Below are 22,530 nucleotides of genomic sequence, written 5' to 3' on the forward strand. Positions count from 1 at the left end.
TTTCCCACCTGTGGAATCTTAGTTTTAGCCATAAAGTTGAGAAAATAACCCTAAAGAATTCAAATCTCTAAGTCTAGTGCTGATACCTATCTTGCTTAGATGGGTGAAGGTGCTCAAAGAAGCTGGAAATCCTGGGGCAGAGAAATGATTTCCAAGTGTGATGTTACATCTTAACATGTCTGCAGTGATCTCTAGAGACTTCATATAATTATTTAAAAAATATTTTTAGTCAAACATATAATATGTATTACTTTTAGGAAACTAAAGAGTTGTGTTGCAATAACAACTTGACTGAAATAAGAGTGCTCACTTCAGAAAGGTTAGGGATGGACTGTAACATCAGCAGTACTTTAACCCCTAGATTAGTTTGTTACAAAGATGATGGGCCAACCCAACCAGGCACAGGACTGTATTCTGCTATTCAACAGAGTACTGCAAATCATATACCTACTTGGTATGGCCAATTTCTTGGAGTGGCAGCCAGAGCTACATACTATTTTTTTTCACAAAACTACCTCAGAATGTAATAACCTATTATACCTCTGCATGTGGAATCAGGCAAGACTCAGTGGAGAGGGGAGGCTTTAAGCTGAACTTTGACAGCTAGACAGGTTTTGGCCATGTTGAGATGAAGGGAGGGAGGAAAGAGTGCTCCACGTGGAAGGAACATGAGTGAAATCGCTGGAAGGCCCTGGACATGTCTGGGAATAGAGAAGATATATGATAGAAAGAGCCAAATATCAGTGGGAGGGAATCATGGATCTTCTCTTGTTTGCTTTCTTTTTCTTATTCTCTAAGTTCAATTAGGCTATGCTTAAAGAAATTCTACTTATAAGCTTGCAGTTGCAGACACACAACTGTCCACCTTGAAATCATACCAGTTTTAAGTATAGGAAATGGCCTCATGGTGCAGGTAGGTAGGACTGATAGTATGTGTTCTGCAATTTGAATGATGGGCAAGTGATGTATCTGGACTGGTAACGTAGCAACTAATTATTGGCAACTAGAATTACTGATCCAGTTCAAAGCTATAATAGATTATTAGATTGAATGTTATGAACTTTCCAATAATAAATTTTCACATATGAAAGTAGCTATCACATATGGTTCAACCTCTAGCATATACAGATAAGCCTTTTTAAAAAGGGAATGAAAATATATTTTTAAATATATGTTTAGAGTATTATACCTAAAAGGAATTTAATAACACTGGAATATAAGCAAAATAAGATGTTTAACACAACTGTTCTTATACACTGTAACTAATAATAGCAACGACTTCAACTGTACACATTAAAGTTGAATCACAACCTTCAGTTACCTGTACATTTGGTATGATTATAAAGAAATCATGCATGAGAACTTTAATAATCTTTGGAACTCGGACCTCATGTTCAACCAAAATCCCCTGCTTTAAAAAAGTCACATTTTCCCTCATCTGCAGATACGGAAAATTGAGAGACAGACCTTTTCAGATTCAAACCATATGAATGTTTAATTTTTTTTTTTTTTTTTTTTAGTATCCTGATATATTAAGAAGTAATTAAATACCCTCCTTCTAAGGCTGTTTTCAGAAAAACAGTAAATGAAGCTTCTTGGACAGGAGATCTTTTAAATATATCTATTTTTTTCTAAATTATGCCCACACTTACTTACCTCTAGTTTCAAAGTTCTTGAAATATGTGACCACAGATGTGGTGACATGTCTTGCTACCAAATGAATTTCATTTGGACCCAGTTCATGATCAGCAAAAGCAATGACTTCAACTTCCTTCAGAGTCTTTATCTTCAGGTAACTCTTATTTTCCAATTTTTGCATTAAAGAAAAATCTCCTCTGCTGGCTTCAGGTTTTTTGTTTTCTTCTTCAGGTATACAACTGATTCTTTTATCCCACATTCTAAGCAAACTTTTTTCCTCATTCTTTTGACCATATATTACAGACAAAGGGTTTTGCTTTGATATGAAAAATGGTTTCATTGTTTCTGTGCTTTCATTAATGTGTGGTTGACTTGGAAAGCCGTAGCTTAACAGCACAGTACTGACAATATTTTCTGCGGCTAAACAAATTTTGAGTGGAGAGACAATTGTCTGAATTTGGTTTGGCTCAACAACTGGTTTGGAGATCTCATAATGAAACACTCTTGGATTTTCACCTTTTCTCATTTCTGTGAATGACATGACTTGCTGTGATGCTGTTTCTGTGGATTCATTTGCTTTCTTTAACAGTTTTTGTAAGACACTCCCTTCAGGGAGGGAGCTATTTCCTTTCATAGCTTGATCAAAATAGCCCAAGTCAGATTCCTTTCGGCTAAAGTCTTGTACTTTGTTTCTAGAGCATGATGGTATGTTTTCTGAATCAGGCCTTTCCATTGGCTCTGAGCTTCTAATTGTGTCTTCTACGGAGGCTCTGGAATATAAGGGTAAATTTGATGAAGACTTATACCTTTTTTTCTTATCTTCCTCTGAATAAAACCCTAAACCTGGTATGCTGCTTTGTGGAGGATGATTCCCGAATCCTACTTCCTTTAACTTTGACATGGGCATTTTCGTATCAGTTGCTAATTCAACCTGATTAACAATGTAGGTATTTTCTACTCCTTGGAACAAACTTTCCTTTGGAAGGTTTTTGATCAGAGACTCATTGAAATGAGTATACTGGTCCATCAGTGTACCAATGATCTCACTTGCTGCAATATTTTCTTTCAATATGCTAATTGAAGATGGTTCTGCTTGGCTTATTTCTTTGTCCAGCTTGCTCTTAATTATACCAAGCATGTCGCTGACAATATTAATGGCATATGTAAGTAACTCTGAATGGAACGAATGAACCTGTAGAAGGGTATTCTGTACATTTTCCTTGGAAATAACAGTACTTGACTTGGATTCATCAGAAAACTTTTTTAGTGGTTGTAATTTTGGCAACATCTTTTTGCTTAGTCTCTGTTGGACAGGAAAAAGGTTTTCTACAGGCATCTTCGCTACTTCAGAAAACTCATATTTAGAGATATGTTTAAACTGTAAGTCTACAAAAGACTCTAACAGGTTTAAAACCCTGTCTACAATTTCTCGAACAATTTGGTTGCTAGAGCCCAAAGGACTTTGGTCTTCGGTTTTAGTGTTATATATTGGTTCATTGCTGAGGATGTCCTTGGTTGGAAAACCACATTTACTTTTAGTAGTAATGTGTTCTTTCCTGCTTGCTGGAGTTTCTTTACCACGTGGGGTGGGCATTTGGGATAAAAAGCACAGCTGTAATTTTTCAAATAGCATTTCAACAATTTCCCTTCCAAACATATTAATTTGTGCTTTGGTGTCTTCAGCTCTTGTAGAAGCTCCCTTAAAACAACTATGAAACCTGTTTTCACAATCTTCAAGATGTGGCAAATTTAAAAGTGAAAGAGAATATTCTAATTTTTTTGCTTTTATTGAAATTTCTGTCAAACCATTTTCAGCTATCATCAAGAGCTTACATTTTTCATTTTCCATGTCATTTGATTCTGCTTGCCATTTGTCAAACATTTTTTTAAATACACCTTCTTTAGGAAAAATCTGTTCTAACTGTGAAGAAACATTTTCCAAGTAAAAACATGCTTGTGGTTTGGCAAGAGACTCTGCACCTATATTCCCCTGTGAAAGTTTGGGATCATCCAGATGACAGAATACGATAGGATTAGCCAAATTTTGGTTATTTGTAGCATATAATCCTTGCAAAACCGTACTAACTATTTTATTTGCTGCCATGATTTGATCGGATGGTAAAGCTTTATCACCTACCATTGCTCTAATTTGCGTCACCTTTTCAAATTCTTTAACAGTTGTTTTCAGGATATTACTTATTATATCCTTGGCATACATTTTTAGTTCTGAAGTAGGCAACTTTACTTTCAGTAAGTTTTTGGCATCTCCCATTGATAGGATGTGTGGCAGCCCAATGGCAGTCTTGGAGCAGATGTGTTTTGGAGTCTTCTCTCCAGGACCTAATTTAGTCTTGCTTTTGGCCTTAGTACGACTAGGTCCTAGGTGTGGTTTTGCTCTAAATTTAGGCAAAGGAGTAACTTTTGATCTTGCTTTTAAACTTGTTTTAAAACCTGGCTTAGGGTTGCCCTTAGGGCTTAGTTTAGAACTGTGTAGCCTTAGAGGTTGCAACTCAACAGAACCACCTTTATGGGACAGGGCCTCTTCTAGATAAAGTGAGGCAAAATTTGTGATCTTATTGAGAACCATTTGGACTAAATCCTTCCCCACTTTTAATGGTGAATATTGTAAAAAAGTTTTTTCCAATAGAGAGACATTTTGACTGCCTGCATAAGGATAAACCTGTGGTAGCATATAGCTAGTGAGATTACTTCCTATTCCTGCTTGTGTAGTTTCTCTGATGCATGATGATTTCTTTGGTAAAATATTTTTGTCAGTTGCTTGTACTTTATTACTTTCATATAACGACGTCACAACTACAGAGTACATTTCCCTCAAAACGCTTTCAATTATGTCACTTGCTACACTGTTAATATGGGATTGAAAGAAGTGTTTTTGTGTTATGTCTAATGTTTTAATTTTAGAGCTAGACATAAAGTGGGGGATTTCATTAAATGAAGGCAAATGGCCTATGATTTCCATTATTCTTTGATACACTTTACTTAAAACTTCTTCCACTGCACTGAATAATGCAGTTCTTGCTTTTTGTTTTGATTCTTCATTTTTTGTAAATATTTCCTCTAGAACAATTCTCTGGCTTTCCCTTTCCAATGCCATTTGGTTTTGTTCTAATGGATACTTTGAAAACAGAGACAGTTTGGTGTGTGTTTCCTGAGCTCTTTGTCCCAGTGATATTTCATTTGATGCAGTTCGTTGTGAAAATAAGTTAGGATTGTCCTTTGAGTAAAAACTGATTTCCTTTACAGATCTTTTATTATATAAAATCTTTAAGATACTGTTGACAATTTCACTCACAGTGGTGATTTCTTGGAATGAAATGTTGTTTGGGTATGGATGCATCTTTTGGATTTTGAGGTCTAAGTCATTTTTAATCAGCTTCAAAATGGCACTGGCAATGATGTCAGCATATTCTTTAAGACTAGCTTGTGATAGATGAATTGTAGATCCAAGTTTTTCTCTGTAACTGGCAAAAGTGAAATCTGTGAGCTCTTCACTGAGAACAGTTTCATTTGATATTTTCAGAATATTCACATTTGATTCCACCTGGCTTGATTCATGAAAGATGCTGTCATCTCGTCTACAGTTTTCCAGTTCTGGGCTCAGAAATGACTTTTCTTTAGGCTGGAAAGCAAGAGTAATTAACAAATCCATTCTTTCTGTGGCAAATGATTCTAACCGATTGAAAATAGTTTTAGTAATGAAGTCAGCACTTTCCTCACATGGATCAGGAACAGATTTCTTGGGGTCTTCTTTCTCTACTATAGTTATATGAGTATCATTAGCATAAGCTGATTTCAGATTTTTTGAAGATGGAAAATGCCCTGTTTTTCTTTCACTTTTTGACTCCATAAGAAGAGGCTGTTGACACTCTGCTTTTGGAAACATATCACAAAAGGTCAGGGGCAATCTTGTAGAAGTAGGATCCTTTGAATTTATGCTAAGTATGACAGCAGAACTGAGATTATGAAGAACGATATCTACTATATCAGTGGATATCAATATGACATCTGAGTTAGGAACTGAAAAATTTGGAAGAATCTTATTTGCACCCTCAATGAACATTTCAGAATTTGCTCTGGAATGTTTGCCAGCTATGCTACATTTCAAAGTGGGTGTGGCAAATGAGAGATTATTCTGATACAGTATTTTTTCATAAATATCACATAAGATACTTTCAATGGTATCTTGTATTTGAAACTGAAGTACTTTTTGATACTCAGTCTTAATAAACAGCTTTTCAATAATACCTTCTTGCTGATCTGAATTAATGTCTTTGTCAGGATTGTTTTTGTCACATTTTCCTTTAGATGATACAATATCTAACACTGTGTTAACAATTTGACTTGCAATACTCTCAGAAACCACAATGTTATGAGTTAAAGAATTTTCCCTTTCTTTATCTAATTCATGTTTGATTCCTTGTAAAATTTTTCTGGCCACTTCTGTTGCATATGTATTTAATTTATTCAAAGAGACTTGACATAATGAGTTGGTCTTTTCTGACATAATATGATCCACTGAGCAACAGGAAAATTGATCATCAGAATACAAATCTTTGGCTGATAATGCTTTGCTTAATGTACTCTTATCCTGCTGAATAGGTAAAGCCATTGGAACTGTGAAGTTGATCTGGGGACAAAACAGAGATTGTACTTTGGAAGTAGCAAAAATTTCTAAACTTATTAATATTGCCTGTATAATATCTTCAACTATGTTTACTTTAGCCTGTTTGTCAACATTGAATCTGGACTGAAGAGTATACGGATTCTTGTTCGGCACAGTGATGGAGGGCTTTCCTCCTCCACTGGTGTGTTCATGAAAAGAAACATTTGTTGAAAAGGTGATGGTCTTATACCTGTTTTCACTTGCATTTCTCCCTGTCATAGCAGCTGAATAAAGTTTATCAAACACAGTCCTAACAACATCATCTACCACTATGGTTACATCTGCTTCAGACACCATTATTTTATCTATAAATTGAACAGATGTTTGAGCAACTGTCTCTTCAATATTGTGAGGGATGCCACTTAAATAGGAGTGGGAGAGAGAAAGCATATTTAATTGACTGACCAAAGCACTTTGAAAAATTTCATTCAAAATATTTCTTATAATGGGAACAACTGGAGATTTCTGTGGTTCTTTGAGTTTCACTTCAGTTTTGTTTAAGGTTCTTTCTAGAACACATTGTTGAAGAGAATCTGATTTAGTTTCTTCTCTAAGTGATCTTCTCTCTCCAATGAATTCTTTCTCTGTATTTGCAGCATCTTCTAGAAATGAATCTGATTCAACTCCACCAGGAAGAAAATTTCCATAGGTTGGCCTGTATCTGTAAGTTTGAATACCTCTCTCTTCAGATTCAGTTTCATTAAGCATATCTGAGGATACTGCATCTAAAATTAAACTGACTATATTCTCAAGCATTTGTTTGTCAGGTGATGGTGTTTCCATACTTGTCCTCAAATCTAATAAGTTCATCTTTAATTCTGTTTGAATAGCTTTCAAAATAGCACTTGATACCTTCTTTGCATGCGTGTATAAAGCAGATTGCAATAGTTCTTCATGTGTGTCCGTGAAAACACTGGGACTTTCACATTCCAAGTCCATCTTACTGATTTTTTTATTTCCATCATTGATAGACGCCTCCAGAGTTTCTAAATTTCCATTGGCAAACTCTTCTAGTTTAGCAAAAACCATATTAAGAATATCTGAAGCCACAGCTTTCAGTTTATTAGAATGAATTTCTTTTTTGCTCCCTGTTTTGGAAGACTTAGGAGCAATAGATTTTTCCTTGCTTTTAGTCTTCTCTTTATTACCCTGCTGAACCATCCTGGAAACTATGCTGGAGATTATGTCAGTGCACTTGGCCATTTCCTCAATAATTGAAGTAAACAATAGGCTGTCAATATCAAGAGACTCTGAGACAGCTTTAAATCCTGAACTTACAGAACTACTATCCATGTCAACACTACATAATTTTGCAAGGATATATTCCAAAATTGTTGTGGAAATGAGCTGAATATTAGACTGCATTTCAGTGGCTGTTTGCTGATTCTCATTTGTCTTCTCTCTGCTTAGCTTACTACAAGATGGCTGACAGTGAGGGTGGGCTCCTATGAGCTTGCATAACATTTCATAGAGTGTTTCCCCAATATCATCTAACACTTGCAATCTGGAATTCTCTTTGAGATCTTTTTCATTAATGACACTGTGGAGAGCACATGGCGTAGCTAAAAATTTGTAAAAAGTGTTTTTATCCTGTCCACTTGGCAAAATGTTCCCTTTATCAACATTATCAGATCCGCATGATGTCATAGGCTTTGGATTTTCTGAAGGGAGTGAAATATTGCTTTGATCTGAATGTCCACTTGATAATATTTCACAAATGCAAGTTAATAATGCAGATGCCATAATGTCATCACTGAGATTTGAGACAAGAGATTCTGATTTATCAGTGTCAGTAAAAAATCCTTTACCTGTAAGGGATTTGGTATCGTCTGTTTCCCTAAGATTTAGGTTTTTCTTATTGAGTTCCAGTTCATTCTGGATAGCATGCAAAACAATGTTTACCACTTTAGTTGTATAAGTACTAAGTTGAGATTGTAATGAAGATTGCTCTGCAAGTGAAGGTTTGAAGCCCATTTGCAATTTTGGACAAACAAATAACTTCAGCCTTTTAAAAACTGCATTAATGATCTTATCAGTAATGTCATCTATAGGCTTAGGTTCACTTTCTTCAGATTTTAACAGGGAAGGCTTTGCAGGATCTACATCGAGTGAAGATAAATATTTCATTTTCTTTTCACTCTCGAACCATATTTTTAATGGCTTTTGATTTGGTGCTTTTTTGACCATGTGGAGAGTGTCAGGACTCTCTAGAGAAGTTTGAAGAACTGATGATGAAATGGAACTTTTGGTGGTATTGGGAATGCAGCTTGCCTTATAAAGTATATTTAATACAGCATCTGTTATTTCTTGAGCCACTGCACTAATTTCTGACACAGAAAACATCTGGTCCATCCATTCTTGATGTGACAGTCCTTGAGGTTTTTCTGAAACAACAACTGAAGCTTCTTTGCCAGTTTTACTGTCTAAATGACCAAGAGGAATAGAAGATACGTCCTTGAGCATTTCCGTTAAAACACTTTTAACTATGTTTTCTGAAGCCTTTTGTATTTGATGCTTTTGATCTTGGCTGAAAAACAAAATGTCTTTATTTAAACAGGGATTTTCCTTTAAAATTTTATTCTTAAAAAATGGTAGCTCAGTCTTTAACCGCCGATCATGAAATGCAGTTTTGCTTCTTGGAGAAGCAGGCTTTGTAGGTTGTTTGCTATTTCTTTTGTATTCAAGACAAGTGTTTCCTTTTGTAAACCAATGCTCAGGAATCTGTTCTTGTGATTTTGCTTTTTCATCTTTAAAAGATGAATCAAGCACATTTTCCACAATTTTGTCTATTTCTTCATTATCATCTTCAGAATAAAGGACCATGCCAGGAACATTAATAGGTGGAAATGGTCTTCCAGACCCAGAACCATTAGATAATCTAGTGCCAGTGAGTCTGTACTTTACTTCAGTGTCAGAAGGACTTCTCAGTCTAGAATGTCTACATTTTTGATTATCTGCTTTTACTGGTTCCTGATGTAACTGAGTAAAGATCTCATCGAGCAGCTTAAGGAGTACTACTGTTTCATCAGATGCAATAAGTCTCTCATTGTTAAGTTCGGTTTGTACATGTCTTAGTATAGTGCTGATTGCTTCCTCTATAAAGCCAACCAAAGAGGACTGGGAAAAAATATTTGACATTAAATTTTGTATTTCCTCTTTAACAATTAAATTAGCTGCATCAAGTTCAGGACATTTCTTTTTGTTGGCTTTTATAAAGCACATATATGTTGGGTCTGCCATATGTTGCTGATAAGAAAGTTTAGCTGCATCTTCAAGATGAGGAAGTTCATATTGCTTGCAAGATGCAAGAGTCATCAACTTTTCTAAAATGGCATGCACCATATCCTCTGCAATATCACACATGGGTTCCACAGTATGAGGCAGTGAATCTATTAAAGGTTTTCCATATGATGGAGTGAGAGATTCTCCACTGGGTGTTAAGCTTGGTTTAATGTTGACTGACAAATCTTCTTGTGAAAATATCTGGATACATTTTTTCTCAACTGCAGACTGTAGCTTCTCAAGCATGTTTTCCACGATCTCTGAAGCTACTGAGCAGATATCAGCATTAGAAACCAAGTCTCCTTTTTCAGGCTCACTTTGGTCAACAAAAACTTCAGCAGTAACAGAAGAAATAGAAGGAATGGCCTGTGTTAAATCAGACATTATTTCTTGAAAAATGCTTTCCAAAATCAATTCAGTTTCCCCTTTTAAGTGACATTTAAAGTTAACAAAAACATTCTTTAAATTCTTCATTTCATTCATAGCTTTTGTTTTTTGATCAGAAAACAATGGACTCTCTAAGCCGTCTGTTTCAGTGGTAGCATCCTTTGATTTTTTTGTGCCCGTTTCAAATGATGCTAGAAGGTGACTATCAGATTTACAACTTCTGAGCTTAGGGTATGTATATATCATGCTTGTTTTATTATGTTTGAGTTCAGATGTTATAGATTGTCCTTTAATGTGATGTGTTTTTCCCACAACTGTTCTTTCCACATGGGCAGATGGTGGTTTTAAAGGTGTGGTCGGTCGCCTTACTGATATGTCAACTGCAAATGCACAGGGCTCTCCCTGAAATGTTTTAGTTGTTGCAGATGTGTAGCTTCCATATGTAAACTCTTCACTGCATGTGCTACAAAAACTCGAACTATCTGAAGAGAGGATGGAGTCATCAGATACTGGGTATGCATTATTTTTCAACCTTTCTTCATACTTTGTGATGGCTGGGTATAATATACTGGTCACTGTAGCCACAACCCAGGTCATTATGTTCTGAATTGTGCTATTCAGTTCCCCAGAAGTTACCTGGAAAAGAGGCAAGCAGGAATGAAAAGAAAATCATGTTAACAACTTACTCTATTCTGGGACAGAGGATAACATTTAATTTTTTATGTCAAACAATGCATAGCTTGATACCACCATCGTTATAAAAAGAACACAGTGAAAGAAAACCTATTTGGAATTTCAAATTAATTTCAAGTTGGTTTATTCTGTGCTACAGTAAAATACTTTTTGTATAAGTTTCCAATTGACTCCCATTCCCTCAGAAGCTTTTTCTCCCCCCCAACCTTTATTGCTAGGATAAATGAATTTCTGGTAAAAAAAAAAAAAAAAAAAAAAAAAGATCACTAACTAGCTATCCAGGCACATTACTGGCAAGTATTTCGGCAAGAAGAAATATGGTGTCTACAACCCAGCAAAATTACTTTAAAATGAACCAGATTATTTCTAACAAAGCATTTCTCAAACAGATGCAGTCAAAACATTTGGGTGCCTTCAGAGGCATCTGTCTAGCTAAGATGTAAGGATGGACAAGAAGCCATGTCTCCTCCCCTTCCCTGCTGCAGGGGTGAGCCTGTGATGTGTATATATGGAAATGACTACAGCTAATTGCTAAGAATCATTTGATAGGCAACAAAAAAGTTCATGCTTTACAGAGATTGAGTGGCTTTGTATCCAACAAAAAAGTTATCAGTGGAAACTGTTAAGAAGGCTGAGAAAAGGTGATGCACTGAGGGAACAAATGAATTTAGATTGAAAACAAGGGCAATCTAGAACTGAGTCTCAAAGAGTCAGTCAGGAGGGCTGAGCAAGAATAGGTGTTGGAGAATCCCTCATTTTGAGCTGGAAATAACAACTCAGGGACCAGATTTGAATGACGACAGTTTCCTTAGTGGTCAGTGGTGCTGTCCTACATTTAAACTGGACCAACAGTAGAAACAAAATCTATCTGTTTCTATATACCTCAAATTATGTACTGAAAAAAATATTTTTTTTATTCATTTATTTTTGGCTGCATTGGGTCTTCATTGCTGTGTGCGGGCTTTCTCTAGCTGCAGCAAGTGGGGGCTACTCTTCGTTGGGGTACACAGGCTTCTCATTGCAGTGGCTTCTCTTGTTGCAGAGCATGGGCTCTAGGTGCATGGGCTTCAGTAGTTGTGGCGTGTGGGCTCAGTAGTTGTGGCTCACAGGCTCTAGAGCGCAGGCTTAGTAGTTTAGTTGCTCCATGGCATGGGGGATCTTCCCTGGCCAGGGCTCAAACCTGCGTCCCCTGCATTGGCAGGCAGATTCTCAACCACTGGGCCACCAGGGAAGCCCCTGAAAATATATTTTGGACTCACAAAACATCCTCTTGACTATAATAAACTAATAGTATGTTTTAAATTGTTATTACTCTTAAAACAAAAAGCAATAAGTACAAGTAATTGGCAGCAAAGCCTGGAAGGCTGGCTTGTAGGCAGGAGGATAAAGAATAGGATTCCTGTAATGGAGCTGTTCACACCCAAAATATTGCCTTAAGTTAGTTAGAATTATTCCCATTTCAGACCAACATTGAAAAATAAGTTAACACCTATGTAGCATACTCTCTCCTGACACATTAAAGACTGTTTACGGGCACCCCAAGGAAAGCTATTTTATTCTGCTCTAATCCCTGAATCTCCTAATACATTTTTGCATTTATTATACAGACAATGGCTAGTGGTCTGAAAAACATATTTTGGGCGATAGCATATATGTCATATAATACTTATATAATCACATCCAAAATCTAATATTTTAAGAACAAAGCAACTGTTCTAATCTACTATGACATATAAACTAAGACATTCAACATATATTATTTTTCTTAGTACCAGAGATAATAAACAGTAGCCCTACATTATTACTCTTAGGCTAGGTATGAGAAAAAGTTTCCAACCTTGATATATGAAAGATATTCCTAAAATTTTCTATGTAGTAAAATACGATAAATAGAACCTAGTTTGCAGTTGCTTTCCATTATATTAAACTGAGAAACATTCTCCTGAATCAAAGTTTTCATTTTGCTACATGTTCTATGAATTGAGTCCATGTGAAAAAGTATGTCAGAATATATGTTGTTTTCAAACCTCTCTCTTTCCTAACTGGTCTGACTGGATCCAGAATTAGGCCTTATAAAAATACCCTCTTATCCAAGTCTCAGCTCATAGGTGACCAGGTCCTTTCTATGTGACTGGGTGCTTCCCACCAAACTGGCTAGAGACAAACCCAGGCATCTCAACTCATCAGCCAAGTCTGTGAAGTGATTTTGTTAATGGCTTCCCATGACAGACTGGGTTTATGATTATTTGATGGCTAGGTCCCTTAATGACCCTTCCCTGACTTCTTGCTCATCCCCATGAGACATCTTCCTGAAGAGGCAAAATTATATTTTGATGAGAACTTTAGACTACTGTGAAATCTAAGAATTAACTTAAAGTAAACTTATTAAAGAAGAAAAAAAGGGCAAAGAGGGACACTAATATTAATAAATGATTACTCATTGTTTGATTCATAGAGTTTTTTTCCTATTATGACACATACAAGAGTATCGTTAATATGCTGCTTTATCAATGAGTTTTATGATACATACTTTTTCTTGCAAGCAGTTTTGTAGGAGATTCTGTTGTCTGTAAAGTCAAGAAAGGTTGATGATTTAGTTATTATTTAGGGTCACGAATTTATGTAGCTTTTTCCAAAACTTCTAATCAGTGAATCAGTTTTTTCTCTTTAAGAGATTTTTAAAAGAAATTCAAAAGAATAAACTTTTTTATTGTCCACCCCCACCACCTATTTCTCTTCCTTCTTTGATTTTGGCCCACATGATTTATTACTCAGAGGAGTAGAATTGTGGCTGCTGCATAAAAAATATGTCTATTTGAAAATTCCAATTCTGACCCATGTTAACCATTCCTGCTTTGAGGTTCTCTGGGGAAGGCCACAGACTTGGAGGGAGACAGTGAGCTAGTCCTTTCTGTTTGCTAAAAGACACATGAGGTAGCAAGACAATCTGACAAGAGCTTCCGGATAATTCTTACTTACCCTTTCAAATCCCATAGTCCTACCCACACTCTCATCAAACAGTAGTAAGGAATTAAGTGGTGACTATTTAATAACTACGGGTTAAAATCATAAATTTCTAGCCATATTAAATACTAATTTAGATGTAGCCCTTTTCTATGTATGACAATATTCTATCATGTGTTCTAATTAGATTTTTTATCATGATACTAATGAAATAAACAACATAGTTTTCTGAATTGTAAAAATTAAAGAACTCAATGAAAAATATAGAATAACATACAGTTAATGAAACAAGATCTAAGACTTTAGTTCTGATTTATTTTTGTATATTTCAGATATTTATTTTCAAAAATTTCAACATAGGTCCTTTGCTTACCTTCTTCCTGCTTTCTTAAGAGATAATTGATATACCTTTTTTACTTTTTCTAGGCCTGTACTTTACATTATAAAATTAGACACTGAGTTTGTGTCGTGCAGTGATGAGAGCTGGGATCCTGCTCCAATAGCAGTGAGCATCACTGACCTGTGAAGAAGACCACACGCAGAGGAAACAAACTTGGACTGAAATCAGTGATAGCTTACTCATCAACTGTGTTCTCCCAAGATCTCAGAAGAACATGTATACAGTTAAATGGGTTCCCTCAGAAGGGTGGCAAGATGGCCGAGTAGAAGGATTTGAGCTCACCTTCTCTCATGAAAACACCAAAAACACAACTAATGGCTGAAGAACCATCGACAGAAAAGACTGGAACCTATCAAAAAAGATATTCTACATCCAAAGACAAAGAAGAAGCCACAAAAAGATGGTAGAAGGGGTGCTTTCATAATATAATCAAATCCTATACCCATCAGGTTGGCAACCCACAAACTGGAAACTTAATTATATCACAGAGGTTCTCCCACAGGACTGAGAGTTCTGAGTCACACATCAGGTTCCCCAGCCTGGGGGTTTGGCACCAAGAGGAGGAGCCCCCAGAACATTTGGTTTGAAGGCTAGCAGGTCTTGAGTGCAGGAGCTCCATCGGACTGGGGGAAACAGAGACTCCACTCTTGGAGGGTGCACACAAGGTTTCATGTGCACAGGGACCCAGGGCAAAGCAGTGACTCTGTAGGAACCTGGGCCAGACCTATCTGTGGGTCTTGGAGTGTCTACTGGGGGTCAGCTGTGGCCCACTGGGGGCCCCTGGGAAAATTCCTCAGCATGAGCTCTCCCAAAGGTCACCGTTTTGGCACTGAGACCTGGCCCCACCCATTAGCCTGCAGGTTCAAGTGCTGGGATGCCTCAGGCCAGAAAACCAACAGGATGGGAACACAGCCCCACCCATCAACAGACAGGCTGGCTAAAGTCCTCCTGAGCCCCTTGACACAGGCCTGTCCACCAGAGGGACATGACCCAGTTCCACCCAAAGTGGGCAGGTACCAGTCCCTCCTGCCAAGAAGCCTGCATGAGCCCCTGAACCGACCTAACCCACCAGGGGGCAGACACCAGAAGCAAGAACTACAATCCTGCAGCATGCGGAATGGAGACTACAAACATAGACATTCAGGCCAGAAGGGAGTGGTATGATATATGTAAAGTGAAGAAAGGGAAAAATGTACAACCAAGAATACTCAAACCAGCAAGGCTTTCATTCAGATTTGACAGAGAAATCAAAAGCTTTACAGACAAGCAAAAGTTAAAAGAATTCAGCACCACCAAACCAGCTTTATGCCAAATGCTGAAGGAGCTTCTCTAGGAGGAAAAGAAAAGGCCACAGCTAAAAACAAGAAAAGTATGAATGGAAAAGCTCACCAGTAAAGGCAAACATAACAATAAAGGTAGGAAATCATCCACACACAAATATGATATCAAAACCATCAATCGTGAGAAGAGGAGAGTATAAATGCATGATATATTGGAAATGCATTTGAAATTGAGACCAGCAACTTAAAACAACCTTGCATATATCTAGACTTCTTTATCAAAACCTCATGGTAACTGTATCTACAATAGATACATACACAAAAAAGAAAAAGGAATCCAACACTAAAGATAGTCATCAAATCACAAGAGAAGAGAAGAGGAAGAGAAGAAAAAAACCCTACATAAACAAACCCCCCAAAATTAAGAAAATAGCAAGTAGAGGCAAGACAGGACACGTGCCCCTGAGAGGCTGGGGTATGGGGGCAGTTCCCACGCTCAGAGGGGCCCACACATGGAGAGGGGATCAGCAGGGATGGGGAGAGACTTTTGGGGGATCAGAAGGGAACACGGCCAGCATTTTCCCCATTGGCTCCGGACCCTGGGGTCCCAAGCCTAAACCTTCACCCCCTGGCTGTGCTGAGCCTAGGCCCTGTCCCTCAATCCCCCAAGGCCTTTTCCGGCATGCCAGTCCTGAGCCTATGCCCTGTTCCCCTCACCTAATCCCCGACCCCCCATCGAGGTCTTTTCTGGCCCTTTTTTATTTTTGGTTGCTGTTGTGGTTTGGTTTTGCCTTGTTGTTGTTTCATTTATATTTTTATTTTTTCTAATGTATTTTTTATTCTAATTTTATTTTTTATTCTTTGTTGTTGTTCTCCTTTTTGTTTGTTGCCAATTTTTTTTTTTTTTTTGGCTGTGCCACGCAGCTTGCAGGATCTTGGTTTCCCAGGCCAGGGGTCAGACCTTAGCTCCTGTGGTGGGAGCACTGAGTCCAAACCACTGGACTAACAGAGAACCTCAGACCCCAAGGAATATTAATTGCTGTGAGATCTCTGGGAGGTCCTCATCTTGGCACCAAGACCCAGCTCTACCCAACTGCCTGCAAACTCCAGTGCTGGATGCCTCAGGCCAAACAACCAGTAAGAGAAGAACATAACCCCACCCATCAGAAAAAATGAGATGACAAAAAAATATGTTACTGATGAAGGAGCAAGGTAAAAAACTACAAGACCAAATAAATGAAGAGGAAATAGGCAAGCTACCTGAAAAATATTTCAGAGTAATGACAGTAAAGATGATCCAAAATCTCAGAAACAGAATGGAGGTACGGATCGAGAAAATACAAAAAATGTTTAACAAGGATGTAGAAGAACTAAAGAAAAAACAAACAATGATGAACAACATAATAACTGAAGTAAAAAATACACTAGAAGGAATCAGTAACAGAAGAACAAATAAGTTAGCTAGAAAATAGAATGGTGGAAATCACTGCTGAGGAGCAGAATAAAGAAAAAAGAATGAGAAGAAATGAGGACAGTCTCAGAAACCTCTAGGACAACATTAAATGCACCAACATTTGAATTATAGGGGTTCCAGAAGACGAAGAGAAAAAGAAAGGGTCTGAGAAAATATTTGAAGAGATTATAGTCAAAAACTTCCCTAACATGGGAAATAGGCACCCAAGTCCAGGAAGCACAGAGAGTCCCATACAGAATAAATACAAGGAGATACACACCAAGACACATATTAATCAAACTAACAAAAATTAAATTCAAAGAAAAAACATTAAAAGCAGCAAGGGAAAAGCAACAAATAACATACAAAGGAATCCCCATAAAGTTATCAGCTGATTTTTCAGCAGAAACTCTGCCAGCCAGAAGGGAGCGGCAGGAAATACTTAAAGTGATGAAAGGGAAAAACCTACAACCAAGATTACTCTACTCAACAAGGACCTCATTCAGATTCAACAGAGAAATCAAAAACTTTACAGACAAGCAAAAGACAAGAAAACTCAGCACCACCAAACTAGCTTTACAACAAATGCTAAAGCAAATTCTCTTGACAGGAAACACAAGATAAGGAAAAGACCTACAAAAACAAACCCAAAACAATTAAGAAAATGGTAATAGGAACATATGTATTGATAATTACCTTGAATGTAAATGGATGAAATGCTCCAACCAAAAGACACAGCCTGGCTGAAATGATAAAAAAACAAGACCCATATCTATGCTGTCTACAAGAGACCCACTTCAGACCTAGGGACACATACAGACTGAAAGTGAGGGGATGGAAAAAGCCATTCCATGCAACTGGAAATCAAAGAAAGCTGGAGGAGCAATACTCATATCAGAAAAAATAGACTTTAAAGACTGTTACAAGAGATAAGGAAGGACACGACATAATGATCAAGTGGTTCAATCCAAGAAGAAGATGTAACAATCAAATATTTATGCACCCAACATAGGAGCACCTCAATACACAAGGCAAATGCTAAGAGCTGTAATAGGGGAAATTGACAGCAACACAATAATAGTGGGGGACTTTGGTTTCCCACTGAAACCAATGGGCAGATCAGCCAGACAGAAAATAAGGAAACACAAGCTTTAAATGACACAACAGACCAGATAGACTTGCTATTTATAGGACATTCCACACAAAAGGGACAGAATACACTTTCTTCTCAAGTGCACATGGAACATTCTCCAGGACAGATCACATCTTGGGTCACAAATGAAGCTTTGGAAAATTGAAGAAAATTGAAATTGTATCAAGTGTCTTTTCTGAACACAATACTATGAGATTAGAAATCAATTAAAGGAAAAAAACTGTAAAAAATACAAACACATGGAGGCTAAATAGTACACTACTAAACAACCAAGAGATCACTGAAGAAATCAAAGAGGAAAGAAAAAATACATAGAAACAAATGACAATGAAAACACAACAACCCAAAACCTATGGGATGCAGCAAAAGCAGTTCTAAGAAGGAAGTTGACAGCAATTCAATCTCACCTTGAGAAACAAGAACAATCTCAAATAAGCAATCTAACCTTACACCTAAAGCAACTAGAGAATGAAGAACAAAGACAACTGAAAGTCAGTAAAAGGAAAGAGATCATAAAAATCAGAGCAGAAATAAATGAAATAGAAATTAAGATAACAATAGCAAAGATCAAAACTAGAAGTTGGTTCTTTGAGAAGATAAAATTGATAAACCTATAGCCAGACTCATCAAGAAAAAAAGGGAGGACTCAATAAAATTAGGAATGAAAAAGGAGAAATTACAACTTCCACTGCAGAAATACAAAGGATCATAAGAGACTGCTACAGGCAACTATATGCCAATAAAATGGACAACCTGCAAGAAATGGACAAATTCTTGGAAAGGTACAACTTTCCAAGCCTGAACCAGGAAGAATTAGAAAATATAAACAGACCAATCACAATTAACGAAATTGAAACTGTGATTTAAAATCTTCCAACAAACAAAATCCAGGACCAGATGGCTTCACAGGCCAATTCTATCAAACATTTAGAGTAGAGCTAACACCAATTCTTCTCAAACTCTTCCAAAAAATTGCAGAGGGAGGAACACTCCCAAACTCATTCTATGAGGCCACTGTCACCCAAAACCCGACAAAAATATCACAAAGAAAATTACAGACCAATATTACTGATGAACATAGAATGAAAAAATCCTCAACAGAGTACTAGCAAACAGAATCCAACAGCACATTAAAAGGATCCTACACCATGATCAAGTTGGATTTATCCCAGGGATGCAAGGATTCTTCAAAATACGCAAAACAATCAATGTGATACACCATTTTAACAAATTGAAGAATAAAAACCATATGATCATCTCAATAGATGCAGAAAAAGGTTTTGACAAAATTCAACACCCATTTATGATAAAAACTCTCCATAAAGTGGGCATAGAGGGAAACTACCTCAAAATAATAAAGGTCATATATGACAAAGCCACAGAAAACATCATTCCCAATGGTGAAAAACTGAAGGCATTTCATCTAAGATCAGGAACAAGACAAGGATGTCCACTCTCGCCACTATTATTCAACATAGTTTTGGAAGTCCTACCTGTGGCACTCAGAGAAGAAAAATAATAGGAATTCAAATTGGAAAAGACAATGTAAAAGTGTCACTCTTTATAGGTGACATATTATATATAGAGAATCCTAAAGATGCTACCAGAAAAGATGCTACTACTAGAGCTAATCAATGAATTTGGTAAAGTTGCATGATACAAAATTAATGCACAGAAATCTCTTGTACCTCCTATACACTAACAATGAAAGATCAGAAAGAGAAGCTAAGGAAATAAACCTAAGTAAGGAGGCAAAAAACCTGTACTCAGAAAACTATAAAACACTGATGAAAGGAATCAAAGACGACACAAACAGATGGAGAGATATACCATGTTCCTGGATTGGAAGAATCAATATTGTGGAAATGACTATCATACCCAGGGCAATCTACAGAGTCAGTGCAAGACCTATCAAATTGCCCGTGGCATCTTTCACAGAACTAGAACAAAAACTTTTACAATTTGTATGGAAACACAAAAGACCCGTAATAGGCAAAGCAATCTTGAGAAGGAAATGCAGAGCTGGAGGAATCAGGATGCCTGATTTCAGACTATACTACAAAGTACAGTAATCAAAACAGTATGGTACAGGCACAATAATAGAAATATAGATCAATGGAACAGGATAGACAGCCCAGAGATAAACCCATGCACCTGTGGTCACCTAATCTATGACAAAGGAGGCAGGAACATACAATGGAAGACAGACAGTATCTTCCATAAGTGATGCTGGGAAAACTGGACAGCTACATGTAAAAGAATCAAATTCAAACTCTACCTAACACCATACACAAAAATAAACTGAAAATGGATTAAAGAACTAAATGTAAGGCCGGACACTATAAAACTCTTAGATGAAAACATAGGAAAAACACTGACATAAGTCACAGCAAGATCTTTTTTGACCCACTTCCTAGAGTAATGGAAATAAAAACAAAAATAAACAAATGGGACCAATTAAACCTAAAAGCTTTTTCACAGCAAAGGAAACCATAAACAGGATGAAAAGACAACCCTCAGAATGGGAAATATTCTGAGCAAATATTTACAAATGAAACAACTAACAAAGGATTAATCTCCAAAATATACAAACAGCTCAAGCAGCTCAATATCAAAAAAAAACCAAACAACCAAATCCAAAAATGGGCAGAAGATCTAAATAGACATTTCTCCAAAGAAGACATACAGATGGCCTGGAGGCACATGGAAAGCTGCTCAACAACACAATTATTAGAGAAATGCAAATCAAAACTATAATGAGGTATTACCTCACACCAGCCAGAATGGACATCATCAAAAAATCTACAACAAATGCTGGAGAGGGTGTGAAGAAAAGGGTACCCTCTTGCACTGTTGGTGGGAATGTAAACTGATACAGCCACTATGGAGAACAGTATGGAGGTTCCTTAAAAAACTACAAATAGAACTACCATATGACCCAGCAATCCCACTACTGGGCATAAACCCTGAGAAAACCATAATTCAAAATGAGACATGTACCCCAATGTTCATAGCAGCATGATTTACAATAGCCAGGACATGGAAACAACCTAAATGTCTATTGATAGATGAATGGATAAAGAAAATGTAGTACATATATACAATGGTATATTACTCAACAATAGAAAGGAACAAAATTGGGTCATTTGTAGAAATTTGGATGAACCTAGAATGTGTCATACAGAGTGAAGTCAGAAAGAGAAGAACAAATATTGCATATTAATGCATTATGTGGAATTGAGAAAAATGGTACAGATGAAACCTATTTGCAGCGCAGGGACAGAGATGAAGACATAGAGAAAGCAGGTGTGGACATGGCGGGAAGGGGAGGATGGGATGAATTGGGAGATTAGGATTGACATAAATATACTACCATGTGTAAAATAGATAGCTAGTGGGAACCTGCTGTAGAGCACAGGGAGCTCAGCTCAATGCTCTGTGATGACCTAGATAGGTAGGAGGGGTGGTGGGTGGGAGGGAGGTCCACGAGGGAGTGGATATATGTATACATACAGCTGATTCACTTCATTGTACAGCAGGAACTAGCACACTGTCAAGCAATTATACTCCAATTAAAAAAAAGATTAAATAAATAAATAACCTAGGGGTAGTAGAAAGCATGTAGAAGGTACTCAATTAAGATCTGCTGACCAATGAAGGCTTATTAATGAACAGACTCCAGTGGAACTTTTCTGAAAGAAAACAATGAGTAAATTAGTATCACCCACATTCAGCGCCCTCTTTGTCTTCAGTTCAACAAGCCAAGCCCCAGGGACACAAATATGAACAAGATGTAGTCCCTGATCTTAAGGAGTGTACAGACTTGTGGGGACACAGATGTGTAGGCAACTGTAATATTTACAAAACACATGGGCACGTCTTATCTCATTTACATCATGAGAACCCAAGGTAGCTGGTATAACATGTGACTTTATACTCAATGTTTAGAAGAGAAACTGAGGTTAAGTGACTTGTCCAAGATCACTCCAGTAGTACGTGGAGTTGTAACAAGAACCCAGTTCTGACTCTAAACCAAGGGCTCTTTCTGCTGCACACTAATGTTCCAGCATAACATGCTTATTTCCCAGTGCCAGTGATGATAGAGAAATCCAGCTCATGAAAAGTATTGATATCTAGTGAGTGAGAGGCAGGCATTGATGGCATCAAGGAAGGCAGGCTTTGAAAAGCACCTGTGAATAGTTAAATATTTTTCTTCTCATTAACTATAATTTTTCAAATACCAAAAAGAATTTGAGGTTACTTTTGACAAAGCATGATATCATATATATTTTTTTATGTTTAAAAGAATAAAGTAATGAACAGAAATAGAGATGAAATCCCTGTGTCAGAAAATTGAGGGTAAGAATAGGTGGGCATAACTCTTAGCTCTGAGCTTCCTGAGAGACAAAGCAAACTGGGAAGTGACAAGGTTCTTGTATATAAAAGGAGGTGGACTAATTTTAATTTTAGCATATATTATCACCATTTGTCCTCTGATTTCTGAATCACACAGCAAAAATCAGTATTCTTACAGAAAACATTGATTTGAAAGTATAGCATTTTACCAATAAAAAAAGTGAATTTGTTATATTTGTA

At 37.0% G+C, this 22,530-nt stretch overlaps 1 protein-coding gene across 1 annotated transcript in view; it reads right to left on the reverse strand.

Moving 5' to 3' along the window:
• Positions 1 to 22,530, reverse strand: part of FSIP2 (fibrous sheath interacting protein 2) — a 126,765-nt gene that overhangs the window by 30,318 nt on the left and 73,917 nt on the right. The window contains exons 13-15 of the mRNA XM_067742370.1: positions 13,215 to 13,251; positions 4,173 to 10,627; positions 1,657 to 4,124 (exon numbers count right to left, since the gene is read on the reverse strand). Of these exons, the coding sequence (XP_067598471.1) occupies positions 1,657 to 4,124; positions 4,173 to 10,627; positions 13,215 to 13,251 (8,960 nt within the window). The remainder of the gene's footprint in view (positions 1 to 1,656; positions 4,125 to 4,172; positions 10,628 to 13,214; positions 13,252 to 22,530) is intronic.

This window comes from Pseudorca crassidens, chromosome 6 (assembly GCF_039906515.1).
Source record: "Pseudorca crassidens isolate mPseCra1 chromosome 6, mPseCra1.hap1, whole genome shotgun sequence".
Lineage (NCBI taxonomy): Eukaryota > Metazoa > Chordata > Mammalia > Artiodactyla > Delphinidae > Pseudorca > Pseudorca crassidens.